The sequence below is a fragment of the Lathamus discolor genome, chromosome 11, assembly GCF_037157495.1.
Source record: "Lathamus discolor isolate bLatDis1 chromosome 11, bLatDis1.hap1, whole genome shotgun sequence".
Taxonomy (NCBI): Eukaryota; Metazoa; Chordata; class Aves; order Psittaciformes; family Psittacidae; genus Lathamus; species Lathamus discolor.
Window position 1 is genome coordinate 1,500,275 of NC_088894.1, and position 21,633 is coordinate 1,521,907.

Here is a 21,633-nt window from a genome sequence, read left to right on the forward strand (position 1 = left end):
CTCCTGTCGCTCCCTGGTGGTCTAGTGGTTAGGATTCGGCGCTCTCACCGCCGCGGCCCGGGTTCGATTCCCGGTCAGGGAAGCTCCGCTTTTGCCGCTCCCTCCTCTCCTTTCACCGCCCTCTGCCCCCGGCGCCCCTCCCCGCACGCTCACGCACCGCCGCCCCGCGGAGGGGCGGGGGGGAACAGCGGCGCTGCGTGCCGCGGTGCGCATGCGCGCTGCGCCGGCTCCGCCCCCTCCCTCCGCGCCGTGCGCGTCGCCGGGTCCCGCTCCGGTGTGAGGCGGCGGCGGCGGCTCGGGCTGAGGGAAGCGGCGGCGCCGCCACCGGGGCCCAGCCCGAGGAGCCGCCCCCAGCCCGGGGCTGCCCGGCCCCTGCGGGCCGCAGGTGAGCGCGGGGCTGCGGCTGGGCCGCGGCGGGCCCGGCCCGCGGGCGGAGGCCAAGATGGAGCTGGTGTGAGGGGAGCGGGGGGAGCCGCCGGGCCTGCAGCGGGTGCGGGGAGCCGGGCTCCCGGCCTCATCCTGCGGGGGATGAGGGCAAAGCCCGCACTCAAGGCCTGTGGAGGTGAATGCTGCGGGGGAGCCGGTGCGGGCCGGGGGTGGCACCCAGGGGAGCCGCGGTGATTTTCCCTTCCCTTCCCTTTCCTCACGTTGTTCCGCTGGGTTTTGTCGTTTCTAAGCGCTCCGGGGGTTGTGTGCCTGAGGGCGGTGAATCCAGCCTTTTCCGTGAGACACTCTTGCAGGCAGCGCTGTGTTTGTTCAGACAGGGTCTCCTGGCGCCGGAATTAAGGATTCGGGTCAGGTAATTCCGGTGACACCCGTAACACCTTTGCTTTGATGCTTTATCGATACCCCCACAGCACCGTTGTTGGCTTTATCGCACCGACGGAGCCGTTTCTCCCTTGCAGGGAAGGTGAAAGCCGTCCCTGCTGTATGGCACAGGGGAAATCCAGATGGTTTCGTCTCTTTTAGGCTTGTTTTTATGGGGGTGTTCATTTCCACGCGCTGCGAGGCGTTGCTGTAGGGCTGCGATGCTGAATAGTCCCTGTCCTGCAGTAAAGCTTCAAGAAATAGAGGTACGAGTAGGGTAAATCGTGTTACACGGGTGGGGAATGATGTCCTCCTGCCTGCTGGCTTATCGGAGGGAAATGACCACGTTATTTGTGTGTTTTAATGCTGTATTAGCGCGCTGCTATCGAAGCAGGAACTCGCAGGCCTCATTCACCCAGTGGCTGGCTGGGGTGTTTCAGCCGTTTCATGGTAAATGAAGCTATCAAGAGTATGCCCATCCAAAAGGGCTTCCCTTTGGGATGCGTCAGGCTAGGGCCTGTTTCACTTCTCATAGAGCATCAGGCAGGAATTTAGTGGAATTTAGTCTTTTGACTGCGGTTTCTGTAGGGGCATTGTCCAGTTCTGAGGCATCTCTTGGTTCCGGGCTGCTTGGGATCAGTGTGTGCAGTTGTGTTTGTGATGGAAGAGGGGAGGATCCTGCTCTGCCTGAGACATCCTGATGAATGGATGCCGAAATCATTTGCAGTAATGAATTACCTCTTGTAATTCAAGTACGCTGTGCTCTGGGAGGGAGAATAGGGGGGAAGCGAAAGCTGGACTCGAAGAGAAACTGACTTTAGTATCTAGAATGTAGGATGAAAACTGGTTTGGTTTCATTGGGGCTTTCTGATGGTGCTCTAAGGGCTTTGGGGAGACTTGGCCTGATGCTGGCTGTGCAGAACCTGCTTTGAGGGTATGAGATCCTCACTCAGCTTGTTATAAGCATTAATAAGTGTGTCTTTCCTTCCCTCCTTTATATCATCTCAGTGACTGTCCGTGGCATTTAAATGAAAGGGGAGATGCTGCAGTGTGGTCGTTCTCCTGCTCAGTTTTTGATGCATTGTACTGCTAAATTGCAGGTTCACAGTGCTGGGGAAACCAGAGGTTTCCCACCTTCCCAGGCTGGCTCTGTGCTATATTTAACCTGTTATCAGTCAGTGCCTGAAAACAAAGTCATGTCTTTGTAGTATGTTTTGTCTCCTTGTTCCTTGCATCCATGTTGATTATTCCCAAGAAGTACAAACGCTCCTTCCCTAAATGCCAGCAGTCCTGGTCAGCTGGTGCCTCCTTTTGCAGGTGAGTTGTGTGGGTTATGTGCGTTGTGGCACCATCACCAGCCTGACTTTAATGATGAACCAGCTCAAGATGGTTGGAGCCTTCCAGAGGCTGTTCTGCAGTGGATGAGCAGAGCAGGGGTTGAAATGCAGTGGTGATGTATGAAGTACACATAACAATGGTGTGGAAGCATCTGTTGAGTCAGTGGCAGAGTTTGGATCATCATATTCTGGGAATAACGGAACCCAGTGGTCTGAGCGCTGATTTTGAGCCTTCTGGCATCATCTGCAGGGGATGCTGTTAGGGAGCGGATGGTTGTCAGCAATGGTGCTGTTACTCATATTTCTTCTCTTTGTCGGCTTCAAGAAGGATTTTTGGCTGGGTTGAAGCATTCTGATGGTGAATACTAAGGGAAGCACACCTGCCTTAAGAAACCATGGTGTGGGTTAAATGGAAAGGTTGCTGCTATAGCTCTGTGGTTTTTAACTTATTAATTCAGTTGCCAGAATATCCTCTCTGGGAGAATGGCACAATTGAAGACAGGGAGGTGGCCCTGCAAATGAGTCCATTGAATGATACAACATACAATAACAGTGCTGTAACTGGCCTGTGACAATTGTGTATTTCCCTCTTTTGATGGGTTTATCATAGAATCCCAGCCTGGTTTGGGTTGGAAGGGACCTTAAAGCCCATCCAGTTCCAACCCCCTGCCATGGGCACAGCATAAACCAGAGATCCAGGCAGCACTTCCTGCTTCCCTGCCTGCCTTTGGGGATTCCTCTTCCCTCTGAGAATATATATTTCTATATCTGTCAAGGTTCTTACTGCTTGTCCTGGGAACGCTGACTTACACATCCTACTTCTGCTTTTGTCGCATGTGACAGTCCTTGCTTGGCTTCAGCAGTGTCTTGCTGAGGTTGTGTTAGGTGGCAGCAGGATTCGGGGATGGTTGTGGCTTTGACAGAACAATCTGTAGGAAAAGTGAGTGTATAATCCTTATAGGCTGATGATGTTTGCAGTGTGGATGGGAGGAGCCCAAAGCTTGCTGGTGCCAGTACAGAGCCAGTTAGGAAAAGCAGAACCTTGCAAAGGTTCTCTGTTTGCTTTTCCCCTTTTATGTCTTTAAGTTTTTGGCTATATTTCAGCTGAAAATAAGCTTTTCCCTTCCATCTGTCATTACATATTTTATGTCTTAGCAGGAGTTTCTGTTACTCTGATGGTCAGATCTTGGCAATTTCCTTTTTGCTCAGAAATAGTTTGTAACTTTGAGTCATGCTTCCAGTGCGTGGTGTGTAATGGGAGTCTTGGCCTGGACTGGGTCACTCGGGAAGGAGTTTTCCTTATGAATCTGCTTCTTATGGCATCAGGATTTAGGAACGCTTACTGGTAAAAGCATAATTAGGTTTAAAGCTGCTTGTAGGGAGGAGGGGGACTTGGGAGCCAGACTCTGGATGTTTCTGTGGGCAGTTATTAATCACAGTGTCTGCAGTAAGTTTGAGTATGCCAGTGCAGGAACTTCATTTTACCAAGAGGAGGCTGCATCAAGCGAGAGATTTATCTCACTTGATATTATGCAGCTCTAGGGGCAACAACACAAGAGGGATGTGGAGCTGTTGGAGCAAGTCCAGAGGAGGTTATGAAGATGATCCAAGGGATGGAGAACCTCTGTGGAGACAGAGCGAGCTGAGGAGGAGGGAAGGAGCCATGAAATCACTTGGTGCCTCTGTTGTGATCTGTGACCTGTTTCTCAGAAGCTATAACCAGACATATTTTCTGTTCTAAATTGAGTTAAAGAATAGGATTCAGTTACTGTGCAGAGCAGTGCATTGATTTAAGTTCCAGGTTCATTCTGAGTTGCTGTTCTTTGTAAACTTCAGGGATGTTTTCCACCCAATGACGAAGGAGCTCTGTCTCCTGCTTCTCCACATGTGTACAGTTCTGATGTGTGTCTTAGGAGCTCTTGTGGGCTGAGTGAAGACAGAAAACAGGGTATGACCCATGTCTTCTATTTAGAAGCTTTCTTCATCATTGTTGGGTTTGTTAGACAGCTCACAGGTCCGTCATTCTTCTGAAGGCCCCAAGGTTAATCCTGGGGAGGAAGGTTCTTGCTTTGAGTAAACTGTTCTCATCATAGAGCAAAATAACTGCATGTTGCACAGAAATATTTTGCCTGGATGGTAATGAGTGAAAATATTTGTCTTCCTTAATAACTCTCTCGCTCTTTCTTTTCCTATAGAGTTCCCAACTTCCACACTTACTCACTTCATTCTTGTTGCTCTTGGCACAATGTTGGCTCTTCACAATTAACTGAGGAGAACCAGAGTTAATCCAAGGTGTTTGGAACATGTGTGGTTACAGTCTCCCAAGTGTACCTCACTGCTTCACTGAGTGGTTTGGATAGCAGGGACGACAGTCAGTGTGACTTTATTTTGTATTACTGGTCTTGAAGTGGAGTTATGTGTTGGATGAAATACCTTGGGGGATGAAACCCAGCATCTTCCCTGGCTTTCCTCCCTCTTAGGCACAAGTCCTTACCTTGATTTCCTGCATCTTGTCTGTCATGGTTTAAGTCCTGAAACCAGGATATTGTCTTAAACCCACTTCTCTTCCAGTGACTTGGGGCCTATAGGGATGCTGGGGAGGGTCTCTTTGTCAGGGACTGTAGTGACAGGACAAGGGGTAAGGGGTTAAAACTTAAACAGGGGAAGTTTAGACTGGATATAAGGAGGAAATTCTTTCCTGTGAGGGTGCTGAGGCACTGGGATGGGTTGCCCAGGGAGGTTGTGAGTGCTCCATCCCTGGCAGTGTTCAAGGCCAGGTTGGACAGAGCCTTGTGTGGGATGGTTTAGTGTGAGGTGTCCCTGCCTATGGCAGGGGGGTTGGAACTGGGTGATCTTGAGGTCCTTTCCAACCGTAACTATTCTGATTCTATTCTATGATTCTATAACTTGTTCTGTTGACATCTTCCATGTAAACCCCAGTTAGTCCCTCTTGCGTGTTAAAAATGATCTATGATGACTTTCACACTTCCTTCCGTGCTGTTTTGAGGCTGCTTAGATGTGTAGATGTATAAAATGTTATTTAAAAATAACCCTAAATGAGGAAGGATGCTCTTTTGCAACTGATTATGTTCCTGTTAAGGATCTTGAGGAACACCTACTCTTGGTTTGGGGAATATGTGTAAGAGTAACAGCAGCCTAACATTGCATTAACTGTCATATACAGGCGGACTGAAGAGACCTGTCATGCTCTGGTGTTAGTTTAGATCAGAGGGAAGAATAAAAGCATCATAAGCACAAAACCTAGAGGGTTTTCCATCTTTGTTCTCGGTTATTTAGGTGGAAAAAAGACTAAATGTGATAATTCTGTGCTTTACACAGAAACTGCCAGTCATGTGCATTGGGAATGCTTAAATTATGCATCAGTGTAATAGTGGCTTTTTTGTTCCAAGTCCTCTGAAGTGTGAATCCAGTGTGAAAACTTACCTTATAAAATCTATATGCATTTAATGTTCTATTTCTTAGCCCAAATACAATGTTAGAAAACTCAGTTCAGTTTGAACTGGAATTCAAGCTGTGTCTTTTTTGCTTAATCACTAGTGAGTGAGTGGCAAACCCAGTAGAACGAAACCATGCTCGCTTGCTTCATTATTTCTAAATCATGGGCTGGTTTTTGTTAAGCAGCCACAAAATGCTGTTTCCAGGCTGAATGGTGGCACTCAGGGCTCTTCATCACACAGTATGCAGACGAAATGCGTGCAGAGTAAGATAATGGTGGAAGTAAATAGCAGGAGGGGTTCTGTAGGAGTAATAGAAATAGGAAGTAGATCTTTTTTGTTGGTGAAACCACACTGTACAGGAAATCCCAAGGAGTTTATCCCCTGTATGAAAATGTCAGTTTAAGTTAAAACCGGTTTTAATCCAGCCCTGTGATTTGTTTGGATATTCCCAGCTAAATGAGCTGGGTGGAGACAACGTGCAAGGCCTGAGGTCCTGAGCCACCTCCCAGTCCAGACTGACTCAAACCTGGGAGTTGTGTACTGGTTAATGCATTATAAGAACATAGTTGTGTGAGCAGAGCATTCACAGGGACTTCCTTTAGGGCTGTGAAGACTTTTAGATCAGGGAATAAATGTGTCATCAACCCCAAGGTGCTGTTTGCTGTGTATTTGCCTCTGGGCATGGGCTCTGTTTTACTTGACCTAGGAAGAAGCACAAACATTTGCAATGAAGCCATGTCCCTCCAGCCCAGCTTTCAAGAGAAAAGGCATTTTGTTGTATTTTCCTGCCAAAGCAACAAGGTTTGAGTGGCACAAACTGTGCTGCTCGCTGCAGATCTTATTGTGAAAATCTTAACTCTTTATGCTTCTAAATGTCTATGTGCTGGGGATTTGGATAGGGCAGGTACGTAACTCATCTCTTCATGCTTCTTAAACCATTTTCTTTATGGTTTATATATGTTCTTTATGGAATTTACAAAGGAAAGGTGTTCTTTATGGAACATCTGACACTATCCAGTGAGGAGGAATCTCATATGATAATGACTGAAGAATGTCCATAACATATATGTGGCTTTTGTTTCTATCAGTTTTATCAAGGACAGGACAAGGCGGAATGGCTTTAACCTGCCAGAGGGGAGACTGAGATGAGCTTTTAGGCAGAAGCTCTTCCCTGTGAGGGTGCTGAGGCGCTGGCTCAGGGTGCCCAGAGAAGCTGTGGCTGCCCCATCCCTGGCAGTGCTCAAGGCCAGGTTGGACACAGGGGCTTGGGGCAAGCTGCTCCAGTGGAAGGGGTCCCTGCCCGTGGCAGGGGTTGGGACTGGGTGAGCTTTAAGGTCCCTTCCAACACAAAGCATTCTGTGATATGAATCTTTGCTCTTCAATCTTACCTGAAAAGACCTCTGGTTTTGCCTTGGTCTCTTTATGATCTAATAAAGAAGCCTTTGAATGTTTTCTGTTTTTCACAGGAGGAAATTAAAATGTTCCCTGGCAGTTTCTGTGAGGAAGTGAAATGATGAAATAGTGAAGTCTTCTCCCCACGCTCCACAGAAACTGGGGAGATGCAGTTGAGCAATGAGGAGAGTGCAGAGCTAAAACCGTCGGAAAGGTTTCCCCCTCCTCACAGTTTAATGTGAAGGATTCGTAGGTATGTTTAACTTTGAAACTCTGCAAAAGAAGGAATCTTTGGCAGTAAAGTGTGCCCAACATAACTGAGAGCCTACAGGTGCTGCTTGAGGAATTAATGCATCATCTTAGCCTTGATGGACCTGATCAGATACATGAGGAAAAAGTAAGTCAGGGGAAAAAGTTCCTTTTCTTCCTGTGTTATTAGAGAAATAAGGTGGATTTTTAGAGTAAAATCTTGTAGATGACTAAAAACTGATTCCCCTGTGAAACAGAGAGAAAGGCTTTGACATCACAGGGACACTTAACGTAGGATTCATGCTGGTGGTCAAAAGGCACTTCAGCTTTTCTTTCCCTGGCTTTATGAGTGGTCATGTTTAGAAACTTGGCTTTATAAATTCTGATTTGGAAGTTCTGCTTATTTTGCTCTTTTTGTTCACAACTTTTAAGAGGAACATTTGTGTGCTTGGTGGGGGAAAAGCCATCTATTACAGACCTGAATGGCTGAGATGAATAACCTGAAAGCAGTGAAGTTTCTCCCAGGGAAACACCAGACTGGATCATTTTAGATCATCCCATCTGCTGAACCTTTGGTCCCACAAGACAACATTTTTTCTCTCATTACTGCTTAAAAGCCTTTACTTATCTTACTTACAGGTGGGACATAATGGTGTAGGTCCCAGTTCAGTGTGAGTAAACTCATCTGTTTGTTCCAGGACTACTGTGTTTTAAAGACTTTTACTACGTTGGTACAGTCATTAGCAATATGATTCTTTAAATGGATACAGTTAATTCAACCCACCTCACACAGATGGAGCTGTACCTCTGCATGATGCTTTTGGAGAAGTTGAAGATGTTTCTTCTCTAGAAGAAATAAATGTCATCAGTATCACTCCACCCACTGTGGTGGGGTTATGACTTGTTCTGTCGGACTTGGATGCTATGAGTAGTTACAGTGACTCAAGCACTGCGCAGGTTTATATATAGAGAGAATGAAGTGTAAGAATGGGACAGGGAAACAGAACTACTGTTTTCTCATGCATTTTAAGAGCTGAGTAAGCAGATGTAGAGCTTTTGTAGTCATGTGCAGTTGGTGACATTTGCCCTCTGCCATATAAACTGCTGTAATGCCATAAAGAATAATTTACTTTTGCTGAAGGATTAAATAGGAGCAATGAAATCCAGAGTAGGGAATGCACTAAAACCCGAGGGTTTTACAGAGGAATTCCTTTCTTTGAGGGGAGAGGCTAGGAAATTTGAATGTAATACTTTACATTTTTAACCCCTTACATGGGAAACCTTCTTTGGTAGGTTTGAACCTTCCTCTTGTGTAGGGTACAAGGTCACGAGTCTTTATGACAGGTTGGTCAATCAGACTTAACTGGCTACGTTTTAATCTGCTAAGCCTATTAGAGATACAACACTTGTATCGCTGTAGTTAAGTTTGCCCCAACTTTCAGTGCAGCCTCTTTCAGTCATTAATGATGGATATTCGAGCAGTTTAGGCTTGAATTCAGCAGAAAAGTTGTGTTGTCCCAGATTTCAGTTCTTTAAAAGCTCTGTGCTTCTGTGAAGAACCCCAAACCCTCCCACTGAAGAGAATTTAATGAAGGTTTTAGCAATCTCTCACTGTTGCAGGCCTAGCTCCTGTTCCCAAGGCAAAGTAATTTGGCCATAGTAAGGTTCTTTTCTCTTGGGAGACGGCTGTATGCATTTGAATGAATTCCCTGGATATGAGGTTAGCTTTACATCAGGGTTTGTATGTGACACCAGAATGTCATTATGGACGTGAAATTTCTCATGGGACCTTTAGCAAAAGGCTCCAAACTGCGTAGCAAAATTCAGCAGAAAGGCTTTTGTGCTGGGATGTAAAAATACAACACCAAAACGCTCACTTTTGGATGCATGAATGAATATTAAACATTAGTGCTTCCATTAATAGGTGAAAAATTACTATTTCAAGGCAACTGAGGGAGTGTTCCCAAAGAGCACTTTAAAACAGTGGTGTTCTTTAGTGCATTTACAGCCAGTTTGTTTTACCTTCGGCCTTTTCACATAGTTTTTCCGGTGCTGATGTGTTCTGCAAGTGATGTGTTCAAATAAAGACTGGGGAGCTTCTCTATTTATCTGTTGATTTCTAGTACTGTGTTTTAATTTACCTTAGTTACAGCATTGTTTCTTGAAGTGCTATAATAGAAGTGATGTAGCTCACGTGCGTGGTGGAGATGGGTTATAAATCTGGGTATCTCAGGATGTATTTAGAGATGCCTCTCTCTGTTAGCAACACAGGAGCAGGATGATGACCATCTTTTTAATAGAACTGTTAAATAAAAATGGTTCTGCATCTGCCAGAGGAGGTTGGGGCAGGCAGAAGAAACAGAAGCTTTCTATCAAAAAGAATAGATGTCAGAGTTGTGTAAGGAAAAGATTGTCTGTATGTATTGCTGAGAGCAAGAAGAGGTGCTGAGCACCACTTATGGGGCAGTATATGGGGAAAAAAGGCTATATTAGATAAATCATATTCAAATTTGGAAAGCTGGAAGAGCTGGTCTGGCTATGAGCAAAAGAACGGGGAAACTTCCCAACTGTGCGTTATGTTACAAAACTTACCACAGTTTAATACGTTGCTGAATTCAGTTTGCGTTCGTGTAGCTTTGCTTTCCTTATCTTCACCATTCTTTAAGCTTTTCTTCTGATTTCCATACTTATATATGTATTTTCTGCCTCCTAAACCGTTATTCCCTTCCGTAGACTTCTTTCCTTTGTGTTTTTGTGTGTTTTGAAATGGGTAATGCTTATTAATCTTGATGTTTAAATGCTTCCATTTGTTTTCTGGCATTGGCCCTTTCATTTTCTCTCCTTTTATTTACATTGTGAATATCGTGTAGTAAGGAGGGGGAGATACTTCCAAGTAATTCTGAGCAGGGTATTATGTGGAGCTCTGGGTCAGTGGATCTTGCCTGCTGAATAATGAGATTGGATGGATAGATCAAAACATTCCCGAGTCACTAGCATGGAATCACTGGTTGCAACAGGAGCCCCGGAAAGGCACGTGGAGGATGCGGTGAGGAAGAGATGATGTGAAATACCTGGCATGGGTTTCTCTTGTACTTTGATTTTTGTAAGAAGTACTTACCTTTGGGGTTTATTTTGGGCTTGTTTGGGTATTTCCAGCTGTCCATCAGGCTTTCTGCTCTTAATGGAACTTTGTATTGGCATAGCTGAGAGACTGGAGGGAATACTGCTGCTCCATCCATAGTGAGTTAAAAATACTTCAGTGTATATTCTGGGTTCTGTCCCTGGCTTGGCATTAAGTGTGTATGCTGTAAAAAGCAACTTTTCTTCTGATGGAGTGAGTGTGATGAGGCCTGGGCTGGAATCGTGCACTGGAGCTACTTGAAGCCTCGACCCACACATCACTGCATTTTCATTTGCTTCATTATGTGCCAAATGCTGCCTTTAGCTGGGAAGCTCATTTTGAGAAAGGCAGGCAGGTAAAATCAAATCTCCAAAGTGCATTTGGAGTTCGCTTTCTTCTCTTCCACTCACAGATTCCAGCTGTGTGCATCCCTAAGCTGGGCGTGCTGTAGCTGCTTTTCAGCTTGACTCTCAGCATTTCAGAAGCTTAGGTTGCTGTCTGAAACAGAGTTAGTGGTAAGTTTAAAGATGGTCTTCACTCAGGTATGAAGGCAGAGCTTATTTAGGGGGAAAAAAAGATACTGACTGTCTATCTGCTAGGTAGTGATGGACAGAGAAGATCTGCAGCAACCACAGGCAGACCTGGTGGTCTCATCCCTCTGAATAAGCCTGCTCCAGTCCCAGGAGCCATGTTTCTAGTTACTGAGCCTATAAACCATCTGCAGCTTTCTAAGGATTGCTTTAAAATGATCCTCTGCTTCAGGACAAGGGGATGTGGGTAGGACGAACCTGTGGTTTTCTCGATGGAAACTTGTCCTGTCAAAATGAGTTGGTGTTGCTCTACATTTCAAGCCCATGAACCAATGCTGATGCAGATAGAGTGGCATTAGGAATGGCATAGTGGCCTTCAGCTGCTCCACACGTCTCCCTCAGCTTGGTGGCAGTGCTGTTAATACTTTGTGCTGTGCAGACAATGCTGATTTCTATGGACATCTTAAAAAATGAGGTTTGTTTGTCGTGAATGCACCAGGGCACCACTGACCTGCTGTATTACTGAGCTAAAGCTCTGTCTAACAGTGTTAGAGATGATCAGGACTTGAAACCCACACTGCTCGTGCTCTAAGTGCAGGTATGTCACAAATGCATCAGTAGAAGTCCAGCAGTTAAAGAGGTAATGGCTGTTGGAGGTTCTGAGTGACTGGTGGCTTTATTTTAGTTAAGTAGGTGTCTGTCACATGGCAAAAGGTTTGGGAAGAGGGGCTGAAGCTACAGATAAAAGTATGGAGTCCTCGGATCTATACTTTAAACTAGTTCTAACTGACTTTGACAGGTAATCAATTCTGAAGATAAGCATTTACACTGTGGAGACTGAAGAGTTGGTTACCAATGGGTTTGCTTTTGTTTTGTCTGCAGGAGCTTCAGTTTTAGAGCTGTGTGGAGGCTGTTACCACCTACATTTAAGTATTCAAACCAGACACTAGGTAAGTCCTGTACTTTTTGATCTCTTGTAGCTACTCATTGAAATGCAGAGTAATACTGAGGAGACAAAGTGCAGGGTTCCCTGTAGAAACCTCTTAATACCTCACGAAGCCATGCTTAAAACACCTCGTTCTTGATAATCCAATCTTGAATGTGTCTCTCTCCTCTCCCCTTTAAAAATGTTGGTTTTTCACTCTCCTAAAACAGCAGCTTCTGAGAATGACTCTGAGTGAATCCAGGACAGATGGACAGGATGCAGAGGCCATTGGTGCTGTTCCATCGTTGTGATAAATCAGTGTTTCCTATAGTGCTTTCCGGCTTGGTGTTTTGGGACTATTCCTAGTAAATACTGGGGAGATGTGGTAGGATTCTTTTGGGAAATCAGTCTTTCTAAGGTTCATTTTACTGCTGATGTATTTTAAAGGTTAATGCTGGCTCCCATAGATAACCTGTAGGGTTCCATCTAAGTCTTTTCAGCAAGGTGGTACTGATAATACTGACCTGGTCATGCTGAAACAGTTGCTTTTTCTGGCAAAGCTGACTAAGGGAGGATATTCTGGTACGAAGAGGGTTAAAAACTGTGCTGTTTAATCCAGGGGATTACCTTTCTTCAGAGAGAAACCTCTTCAGGGCATCCTGCTTGGGGAGAATGTGCAGCAGATGGCTTGTTGCTGCTGAATGCAATACTTTGTGAAGGCACAGGGCGGTTTTCAGTGCTGTGTATTAGAACCACATGTAAAAACAGTAGGATAGATAATATCCTGGTTTGTGAGGTCCTCTGAACCTAAATAACTTGCACCTTTATTGTCTGGTTCACATTTGGAAAGGCAAAGGTTGCGTTCCGAGTTATAATACCCCTCCCTTAAATAACAAGCTTCCCAGATGAATTCCTGTAACCACCTTGTCCTCCGCTCTCCTAAGGCCAAGGTGTCCATTTCATACCAGTCTTGAAAGATAAATGCAAGCACCCTTTGCACTGAGCTCCAGACACCCTGAGCTGTTTGCACTGAAGTGATTAAAGATTGCAGTGGTGTGGCATTTTCTGCCTGTGCCTTTGTTGTTGACAGGCAGCCTGGATGAGGATGAGCCTGCAGACGATAGACACCACCTGGCTTAAGCTGAATTCATTGCTGTTGAACAAATTGACCTTAATTTGGCAGTGGAGTTTAATTATTAAGCAGAACAGGGTATATACCTGTGATCTGCAGCATCTGTGCGCATTGAATTCGTGTTCATAGAATCATAGAGTGGCTTCTAAAGCTTATCCAGCTCCAACGCCTGCCACGGGCAGGGACACTTTCCACTAGAGCAGCTTGCTCCAAGCCCCATCCAACCTGGCCCTGAACGTTGCCAGGGATGGAGAATTTACCACTTCTTTGGCCAAACTGTGCCATTGCCTTAGCACCCTCACAGTAAAGAACATCTTCCTTATATCTAACCTTGTATCTGGTCTTGAGCACTGCCAGGGATGGAGCTACAGACTTTTAAACAACACAGATGTTCAAAATGCTCTCGATGCTCCAGCTTGAAGGAATACCTTCTTTGGAAGGAGTAAATTAACATGTAGAATCTCTACCAGGATGCTTTTCCCCCTCCTGATTTCAGATTAATTCCATAGGGCCTTGGCAAAGAGCAGTAGCGACAGACACACTCTGGATGCTACCAGTGGGTTACTGGTGGAATGGAGCTGCAAGGGAATGTCCCCAGGAGGGCTGGAAGGCAGCGGTGAGGTGCGAGAGCAGGAGAGGCAGGGCAGCAGTCGGAGCAGGCTGGTTGGATTAGCCAGATTACCAGAGAGACGTCAGGATCGTCAGCCTTTGACCTCACTTGGGCTGGAGGGGGCTGGGAGCCCCTGCATGGGAACAGGAGGCTTGTTCCCGGTGTATTCCCAGATGTGGGATTTCTTTCCTGGAATATTTTTTGCCTTTCACTGGCTCAGATGGTGCCCAAATAAATCAGTTGCTTGTGTTGTGTCTTGCAGCACTCAGTAATTTCCCTCTTGTACAGAAAGCTGTTGGGAGCTGAGCAGGATCCTTGACAAGATTTTCTCTCCCTACCCACACATTCACTTTCCAGAATTGGGGTCTACTGTGAATTCTTAGCCAAAGCATTAGAGTTTAGACCTTTTTATTAATAATAATTTATAGCTTCCTTGTTAGGTAGCTTTTAATTCAGTTTACCAGGGCTGCCAGAGACTTCTGGAAGGAAATTAGATGAGAGTTTGCAGACCCGGTGTTGAACTAACATAAAGTTGGAGAGACCAAATGTGGAGGAGTAATTAACAGCAGGCTCCGGGATGAAAAGGAAGTTGCAATGTCTCTATCCACGTCCTTGCCACGTGGTGATACTTGCACAGCCGCGATGGTACCGTGAGTTGGAGGATGCAGGACTGCGGCTTTGTGAAGCGTATCCACACTGTGAGGTCAGTCCAGGAACCCAGCAGAACAAGATGGGGTATCCAGGAGTATCCCTTTCAGGTAGCTTTTAAAAGTTGACATTCTTAACTTTGTTATATAAGGTAAAGGGTTAAATTAGGAAAGTCCAAGGCTTTAAATATCTTTTTCAAAGGCTACATAATCTGGTGTAGGCTAACTGTAATGACATAATCCCAAAATAGCCAGTAGCCTCCTCTTCGATGCTCATCCTTGCAGCAGTTCTGCAGCTAAGGAACAGCAAGTGCTAATCCCCTCAGGATGTTAGAGGACATAACCATGCCTGCCCGTGGCATGCCATGGGGGAGGCCTCTGGGGTCCTTTACAGTTGAATTTGGAGCAGGAGGTTAATCCATGCTCAGGAAGTGAGTTGAACTAGGATACACGTTAAACTTCCAAGTTACGAGGCAGGAGATCTCTTGAAGTAGGCAGGCATCCTTCTTTTGTGGTGGGATGCATAGGCCCAGTCAAACTAGCTCTGCCTAAAGGATTCTGCTCGACCTGGTGTCAGGGAGGTTTGGTTTGATTTTCTTTTCACACAAGAGAACTACCTGCAATTGAAAATGCAAACAAAATCACCCCGTAGCAAACGTGGTGCAAAAAGGCAGCCTCAACGTAATAGCATCCTCTCTGTTGTTGTTTTTACAGGTATTATCACAAATAAATTATATAATATAAATATAATATATAAATTATATAATAGTAAGACTAAGAAAGAAGGTGAAGTAGCTTTAGGGATGTGTTACGCAGTACCCATCTATAGCTATACTCAGCTGTGGATTTGGGGTTCTTGGAAAGAAGAGTTGAGTACATGCATCAGCGATTGCAGGGTGCCTGGTGTTGGGCTGAAAGTGTAATAGTTGTCTTCACTGATAATTCACTGAGTAACTTTTCAACTTCCATATAACGTTAAGAACCTTTTCCAAGCACATTTAAACCTTATAAAAGATGAATTTTCACACCCAAACTCTGTTTTTAAGGCTGATTTGATTCCTGAGGGCTGTGGTGTTCTTTGTTTAAGCATTTCTTAATCTTTTCTCTTTGTCAGGGACCAATTCTCTCTTCAGGGTAGCTCGAGATGGCAGACCAGCGGCAACGCTCGCTCTCTACCTCTGGAGAATCACTATACCACGTGCTGGGCTTGGACAAGAATGCCACTTCAGATGATATCAAGAAGTCATACAGGTAAAGCTGTGAGTTTTATAGCACAAATAGCTTTAAGTGTTCAGCTGATGGCCTGTTCATGTATAGGCCGGAGTTGGCTTATTCACACCTTTTGCAAGAAAAACATGGAGGAAACCCAGGTGAAAACATCGTTTCCTCTTGCAGAAATTGGAGTGAAACATGCCTAGGATTTGTATAAGTGGTTAATGTTAAATTTTCACATCTTATCTCTAATAAGTGAAGTTCTCAGGCAGGCAGTATCATTCTGAAAGGTCTGTAGATAAAGTTGAACAGAGTTTTAAGGCAGTGTGATCAGAGTTAAAGTCTTTGTGTTATGTGTCTGGCTTACAGGGACTAAAGATGTGCAGTGCTGCCCTTTAGTCCATCACTTCTGACTCTGGCACAGTGAGGTATAGATTAAAGATGCGAGTAAGGATGAAAACTATCAGCAATGGGTATCAGCAGTGGCTTTTCTTCTAAAAATCCGTTCACATGTTCTTATTCTATGGGGAGGTACTATTTTAAAAGAGGATTTTTTTTCTTTATTTCTTTTCTTAGAGTTAGACACATGAAATGGCTTCATCTTGACCAAACAAAACCAAACCAAAGCAAAACCAGAGTCCTGCAACATCTCCCTTTCCACATTCTCCCAAAACCTGCTTCAATGCGATTGCTTCCTCGCCTTAGGCATGAGCTGTGGTCTTGTGGACTGTTTGACAAGTGGCAATGTAGTTAACATTACACTAGGGGTCAGCAGTAATCTTTACATGAGGATACTCTTTTTCAGAGGGGTTTTCTTTTAGTCTTTAACATTCACCAAAACTTTTTCCCATTCAAAGTTTCATTTTAATCCTTATGGCAGCCACATGGTGAAGTCTATGAAGAAACTGAGTCTCAAAAAGGGGCTCTTTCTTCCTAAATTGCAAGTTTGATTTAGTAATGGTCAAGCCTTAGCAACTGGAGAATTATTTTACCTTCTTGGGGGCAAAACTGCAAGTTCTCCCTTTGGAGGAACAACCCAACTGCATCCTATGATGAAACATAGCTGGGTCATACCCACCTGAACCTTCATCCAGTCTTGTTTCCTCCACTGCTTCATTACAAAAGGACTGACCACCCCTTGTTTTCACTCCTGGGCTGGGCTGTGGGGTTTGTGTTCATGTAGGCAATGGGAAATGAAAAATCCTTATCTATTGCAGCCTGATAGTAGCAAAGCCCTGTCCAGATTTATCTAACTTCCCCCTGCTGATAAAAACTGTGATTGTTTAAGTCCTCACTGAGGCTACATCAGGCCATTATTTACCCTGAGCAGCATCATTTACAGGCTTGAGTGTTTCAAGTGCACACTCAGCTTATTGTCGGATGCTGTGATACCTTTCACGCACATCCACACGTGTGCTTGCACGCATCCTTACTTTGTCTGAACATTTCCCCACTGCAAAGCTGTGTAAAGCTCTGCAGGTTCTACTGTGCTCCTCGGATATGGGACTTTGGGGGGTGTTTCCTTTTTTGTGCAGAACTGTTAGCATACAATTCGATGTCATTTTCTACTTGGGAGCACACTTTTCTGTTGGTAAGGGGGTCTTTGCTCAGTTATTTCTACTGATTTCTATAAGTAGCCTGAACCATTTCAGAACGAGCAAATTTATCAGTGTTTAATCTGATTCTTTTGTGCTAAATTTGGACACCTCTGGGGACTGTAAAGGCCTGTCAGTTGTAAGGGATCTGTGATGGTTAGGGGAGGGACCTTGTGATTTCCTGATAGCTTTAAACTCTGGAGCCATTTCTATTCTAGCAAGCCTTTAACTGCAAAGTACTTTGTTCCTGCACAGGACTTGGTAAATTAACCACAAGCAATTGTCTGTTCTATTTTTGTGTTCAGGCACTGCAGATCACCTGTGGCAGCTTGCCTTTATTTAGCCTTTTGTACTATATCTTAGACTTATGATGTCTTTTTGCTGTTAGCTTGGTCTTTGCTTTAGCGAGAGCAAAACTTACTGGTGGAAATTGCTGGAGCTGAAGGGCAGACCCCCCCCCCCAAAGGACTCCTTTTCTTAAGTGTCTCTTTATTCCATTGGATTTCTGAGGGCTGAATCCAACAGTCTGAAGTCAGTCCTGTGAACTAAGCTGGACACTGCTGAAGCCTTTTGTTGTTATCTAAGGAAGAATCATCAGGGAAGTTGACTCACAGATGAAGGAAACCAGCTGCAACTTGAAAGTCTGCCTTGAGTGACGGGCTATGGAATGAAATAAATAAATACCAAACCCCAGGAACCCAAATCCCAGTTTTTAATCTATAAAAAATCCTTTCTGTTTTCTGCAGGAAACTGGCATTGAAATATCATCCTGATAAAAACCCTGATAACCCCGAGGCAGCTGAGAAGTTTAAAGAGATCAATAACGCACACGCCATCCTGACGGATGCCACCAAGCGGAACATCTATGATAAGTATGGGTCTCTGGGTCTCTATGTAGCAGAGCAGTTTGGTGAAGAAAATGTGAACACATACTTCGTGCTGTCCAGCTGGTGGGCAAAGGTAAGTGAAGGTGCAAAGGGAAGTTGTTCTGGGTTGGCATTTAAAACTCTCACACAGGAGGTCCTGTCAGAAGGGTGCTTACAGAAGGGTGCTTACAGGCTTAGGGGGTTCTGTGAACAAATACCACTTCTTCAGCTCCTCTCTCATTTGAGAGGCTGCAGGTTATTTGCTCACTTGCCCATCCCTCAGCAGCAGGAGTAGCACCAATATACCAAAACTATGCTTTAAGCTCAAGTTTCCTCATAAATGCACACAAAAATCTGTTTGAAAGCATTGTGTGCATGGAGTAGATGTTGCAGTTGTTGTAGAGATGCCTTCTAGGAGTCTTCAGCCACTACTTGGCATTTCGTTTGATGGCTTCATTTCCTACCTCTTGCCAGCATTGTCTCCAGCTTGAGTCTGCTGCAGTGAGTTGCATCATCATGCTGGTTTGCTATCTTTAAAGTGGTTTTTTTGGTAGCATCTCACCTCCGTGTCCCACATTGAGTTACAGAGAGCTCTGCAGCTTTGCCTGCAGCCTTGGGCAGGTTGAAGTCCCTGTGTAGGTACATCATGACTTGTGTGTCAACTACCAAGTGTAGATCTTGCTCGGGGTCAGTTATGCAAGCTGCAATCTGTCCTAAGCTATTGTACCTCTGGATTTTAATACAGATACACTTCTTAGCCCTGTATCTTCTTCCAGATGTAGCAGAATAGCCCATTTAAACCTAAATTATAGGAATTCAAGTAAGCCAGATGAGCAGTATTCACCTTGGTGTAAAATGTTGAGAGCCATAGCCAGTTTTGCACTTTTGTGTGTATATATATATATATAGTTGTATATATAAGTTCTGTCTCTACATGACTGCATTTGGTCTCTGGTTTCCATATGAGTCTCACAGTCTTGGTGGTTGCAATGTTCTAGGCACAGGTTATGGATATTTCTCTGTCTCCTGTCCTCTGCAGGCCTTGTTCGTGTTCTGCGGCCTCATCACAGGCTGCTATTGCTGTTGCTGTCTGTGCTGCTGCTGTAATTGTTGCTGTGGGAAGTGTAAACCTAAACCTCCTGAAGGTGAAGAGCAGGAATACTACGTCTCTCCAGAGGACTTGGAGGCACAGTTGCAGTCAGACGAAAGGGGTAAGTGAAACCGCTGTGAGACGTCAGATGGCCATTGATGCTTATTGCACTGGTTGAGGAGCGGTGATTGCTCAGTAGAGATCAGCACAGGCCTTGGATTGCAGGTGATTGTAGATGTAGGTTTTCTCCCCCTCTGCTCCGCTCTGGTGAGACTCTCCTCCCTAACAGAGGGGAGACTGAGCTGAGCTCTTAGGCAGAAGCTCTTCCCTGTGAGGGTGCTGAGGCGCTGGCACAGGGTGCCCAGAGAAGCTGTGGCTGCCCCGTCCCTGGCAGTGCTCAAAGCCAGGTTGGACACAGGGGCTTGGAGCAAGCTGCTCCAGTGGAAGGGGTCCCTGCCTGTGGCAGGGGTTGGAGCTGGAGGAGCTTTAAGGTCCCTTCCAACACAAACCATTTTATGATGATCAGGAAGTACTCGTGGCACAAGAGTTATGTGCATAACACTAACAGCAGAGACAGAGGTGCTGAAAACTAAAAGGTCTTCACTGACGTGGTGGGGTCAGCTCCAGAGCAGGAGGTGACCATCGTTCAGCTACCTTCTCACGTTGCAGGAGTCACATCCCAGCCAGACTCATGTGACTGTAAAAAGGGGCTTTTACCCCAAAGGATGAGGGTGGTGTCAAGGCAGCATTAACTGCGTAAGGAGTGAAGGAAGTGAGACTGCTACCCTGGTAATGGAGCTAATGCAGCTTATGAAGAGATAATGCTATTTCTGTCAAATTAAACTGATCATTAAAACAATTGCGGAGTCTTGTGTATGCTCTGGTCATGTTTCTAAGGGGCATAGCTGAATGGTGGGTGAAGATCAGCTGCTCTTGCATGAACAGGGACATATAATAAGTGGTTTCACATGTAGACTTGAGTCAAATGGTGTTACATGCAGGCTGGAAAACACTAAATTACCATCATCCTCCTAAAGGAGTGTAAAATTGTGTTATCAGTGTGTTGCAGGGAGATGTGTCTTTCACTTACCAAAGCATAATGATGCTGTTTTCATCCCCTCGGTGTGCTTAAACCTTTTGCCTTCACTTTGCAGAGGCCTCAGACGCACCTATTGTGATACAGCCAGCATCAGCCACAGAGACAACCCAGCTCACAGCTGACTCTCACCCCAGCTACCACACCGATGGATTTAATTAAGTTAAGGAAACCCTGTAATTAGAATGGATTAAAAAAAGAAAATATATATATATATATATATACATGGCCAACTCAACACTAGAATCATGAACATTAGAAGTAGAGAATGGGGAGGGGGAATAATTCTGCCACAGTAAGAAGGCAGCTTTCCAACCTGCCGACAAGATTTTGTAATCCCTTCAGCCTTTTGTCACCTTTCAGTGTCGTATCTGGATGACACGTGGAGTGCTGTAGCATGCAGTATTTAAAGCAGTTTAGCTACGGTCTTACTGGTTTCCTTTCTTTCTTTCTTTTTCCTTTTTTCCCTGGGTTTTTTTTTTATAGCATGTATGGAGTTACGTTAAATGTCTGTGGTGTAATGTATTGAGTTGTCACAATATAAGTGTGATGGAGACATTCTGCATTTTAAGCAGTGGTACTGGCCTGAAAGTGAGATTTAAGCAGAAGCCACCACTCTTCTGTACAGCTGTGCTGTCGAAGACCTCTCAAAGCTCATGATTTTCATTCGAGTGCAACAAGCCAATTCTTTTATTCCTCCTTCCATTCCTGCATTGTTCCCTAAGCACGTTTACAAAGCCAAGCACCAAAAATTGCCAGTCCTGCAGAGCTGGAGCTCACTCTAGTGCTGGTTCTCAGCTTAAATAAACCTACCTTGAAACATGAAAAGGGGAGAGTTTCCAGTCTGTGGCCCATACACTGATGAACAGCTCTGTACGTGCGAGGCGGCCTCCTGTGACAGTGTACCCCCAAACTCCAGTTTGCCACAAACCCAACTGGGATCGGGCTCCTGTAGTGGCGGCGGTGGGACTTGCACCTCAAGCACAAGTCAGTTCTGCTTTGAGTTCAGTCTTTTATTGCAATGCTGAAGACCAAATAGTGCAGCTTCTTCTGGAGTGCATGAGAATCTTAAAGCCAACTGGTGAACTGGTTTGCACTGAGTGAAATGCAGACAGTAGGTAACAGCTTAAATGTTTTAAAACATAGGGGGGGTTAGTGATTTGTCCTAAGAATTGGAGATTTTAAGCCAAATGGGGTATTATGTGTCATTTTAAAGCTTTTATAACAACACCAGCCCTTTAATTTTCTCATGAGCACCTTGGTGGATCACTGAAATGGGTTTTTAAGCGCAAAACCACTTTGTATTGTATGATTTGCACATTGTCTCGTGTCTCCATTTGTTTACACAGTGTTCTTCTGTTCCTCAGAACAACTATGGGGAAACCATTGAAAAGTTCCCTGTACCAGATGATGCTTGAATACTGCTCTAGAAACTGTGGGGTGTTGAGATTGAACCGCTAAGAGGGCGTTCGAGGCAGCTCCTGAATTGCTGGTCTGTTTTTGTTGTTCATAATCCTGCTTTGCATGAGGCAGCGTTGGGGTCTGGAGCAGCTCCCAGAGAACCTC

At 45.0% G+C, this 21,633-nt stretch overlaps 1 protein-coding gene and 1 non-coding gene across 4 annotated transcripts; both read left to right on the top strand.

Annotated features, from left to right (window-relative positions):
- The first annotated feature begins 10 nt into the window (after positions 1–10).
- On the top strand, positions 11–82 carry TRNAE-CUC (transfer RNA glutamic acid (anticodon CUC)). The gene has a single exon. It is a non-coding gene; the product is annotated as a tRNA-Glu (tRNA).
- Positions 83–235: 153 nt separating this feature from the next.
- DNAJC5 (DnaJ heat shock protein family (Hsp40) member C5) lies at positions 236–20,895 on the top strand. 3 transcript variants are annotated; one of them, XM_065691838.1, is made up of 7 exons: positions 236–385; positions 7,069–7,247; positions 11,777–11,844; positions 15,323–15,459; positions 17,762–17,975; positions 18,921–19,092; positions 20,126–20,895. In XM_065691838.1, exons 4-7 carry the CDS (start codon positions 15,353–15,355, stop codon positions 20,227–20,229), a joined length of 597 nt encoding a protein of 198 aa, XP_065547910.1. In that variant the 5' UTR covers positions 236–385; positions 7,069–7,247; positions 11,777–11,844; positions 15,323–15,352; the 3' UTR covers positions 20,230–20,895. The 3 variants fall into 3 exon arrangements, with proteins under 3 accessions (XP_065547910.1, XP_065547909.1, XP_065547911.1); XM_065691837.1 differs by lacking the exon at positions 7,069–7,247; XM_065691839.1 differs by lacking the exons at positions 236–385; positions 7,069–7,247 and adding an exon at positions 532–562.
- Positions 20,896–21,633: the final 738 nt, after the last annotated feature.

What these genes read in the sequence shown, in the direction of transcription:
- DNAJC5 (XM_065691838.1), top strand. Translation starts at nt 15,353, where the DNA reads ATGGCAGACCAGCGGCAACGCTCGCTCTCTACCTCTGGAGAATCACTA. An exon ending in TGTCCAGCTGGTGGGCAAAG is followed by an intron (nt 17,976 to 18,920) that starts GTAAGTGAAGGT and finishes TGTCCTCTGCAG; the next exon opens with GCCTTGTTCGTGTTCTGCGG. An exon ending in GTTGCAGTCAGACGAAAGGG is followed by an intron (nt 19,093 to 20,125) that starts GTAAGTGAAACC and finishes TTCACTTTGCAG; the next exon opens with AGGCCTCAGACGCACCTATT.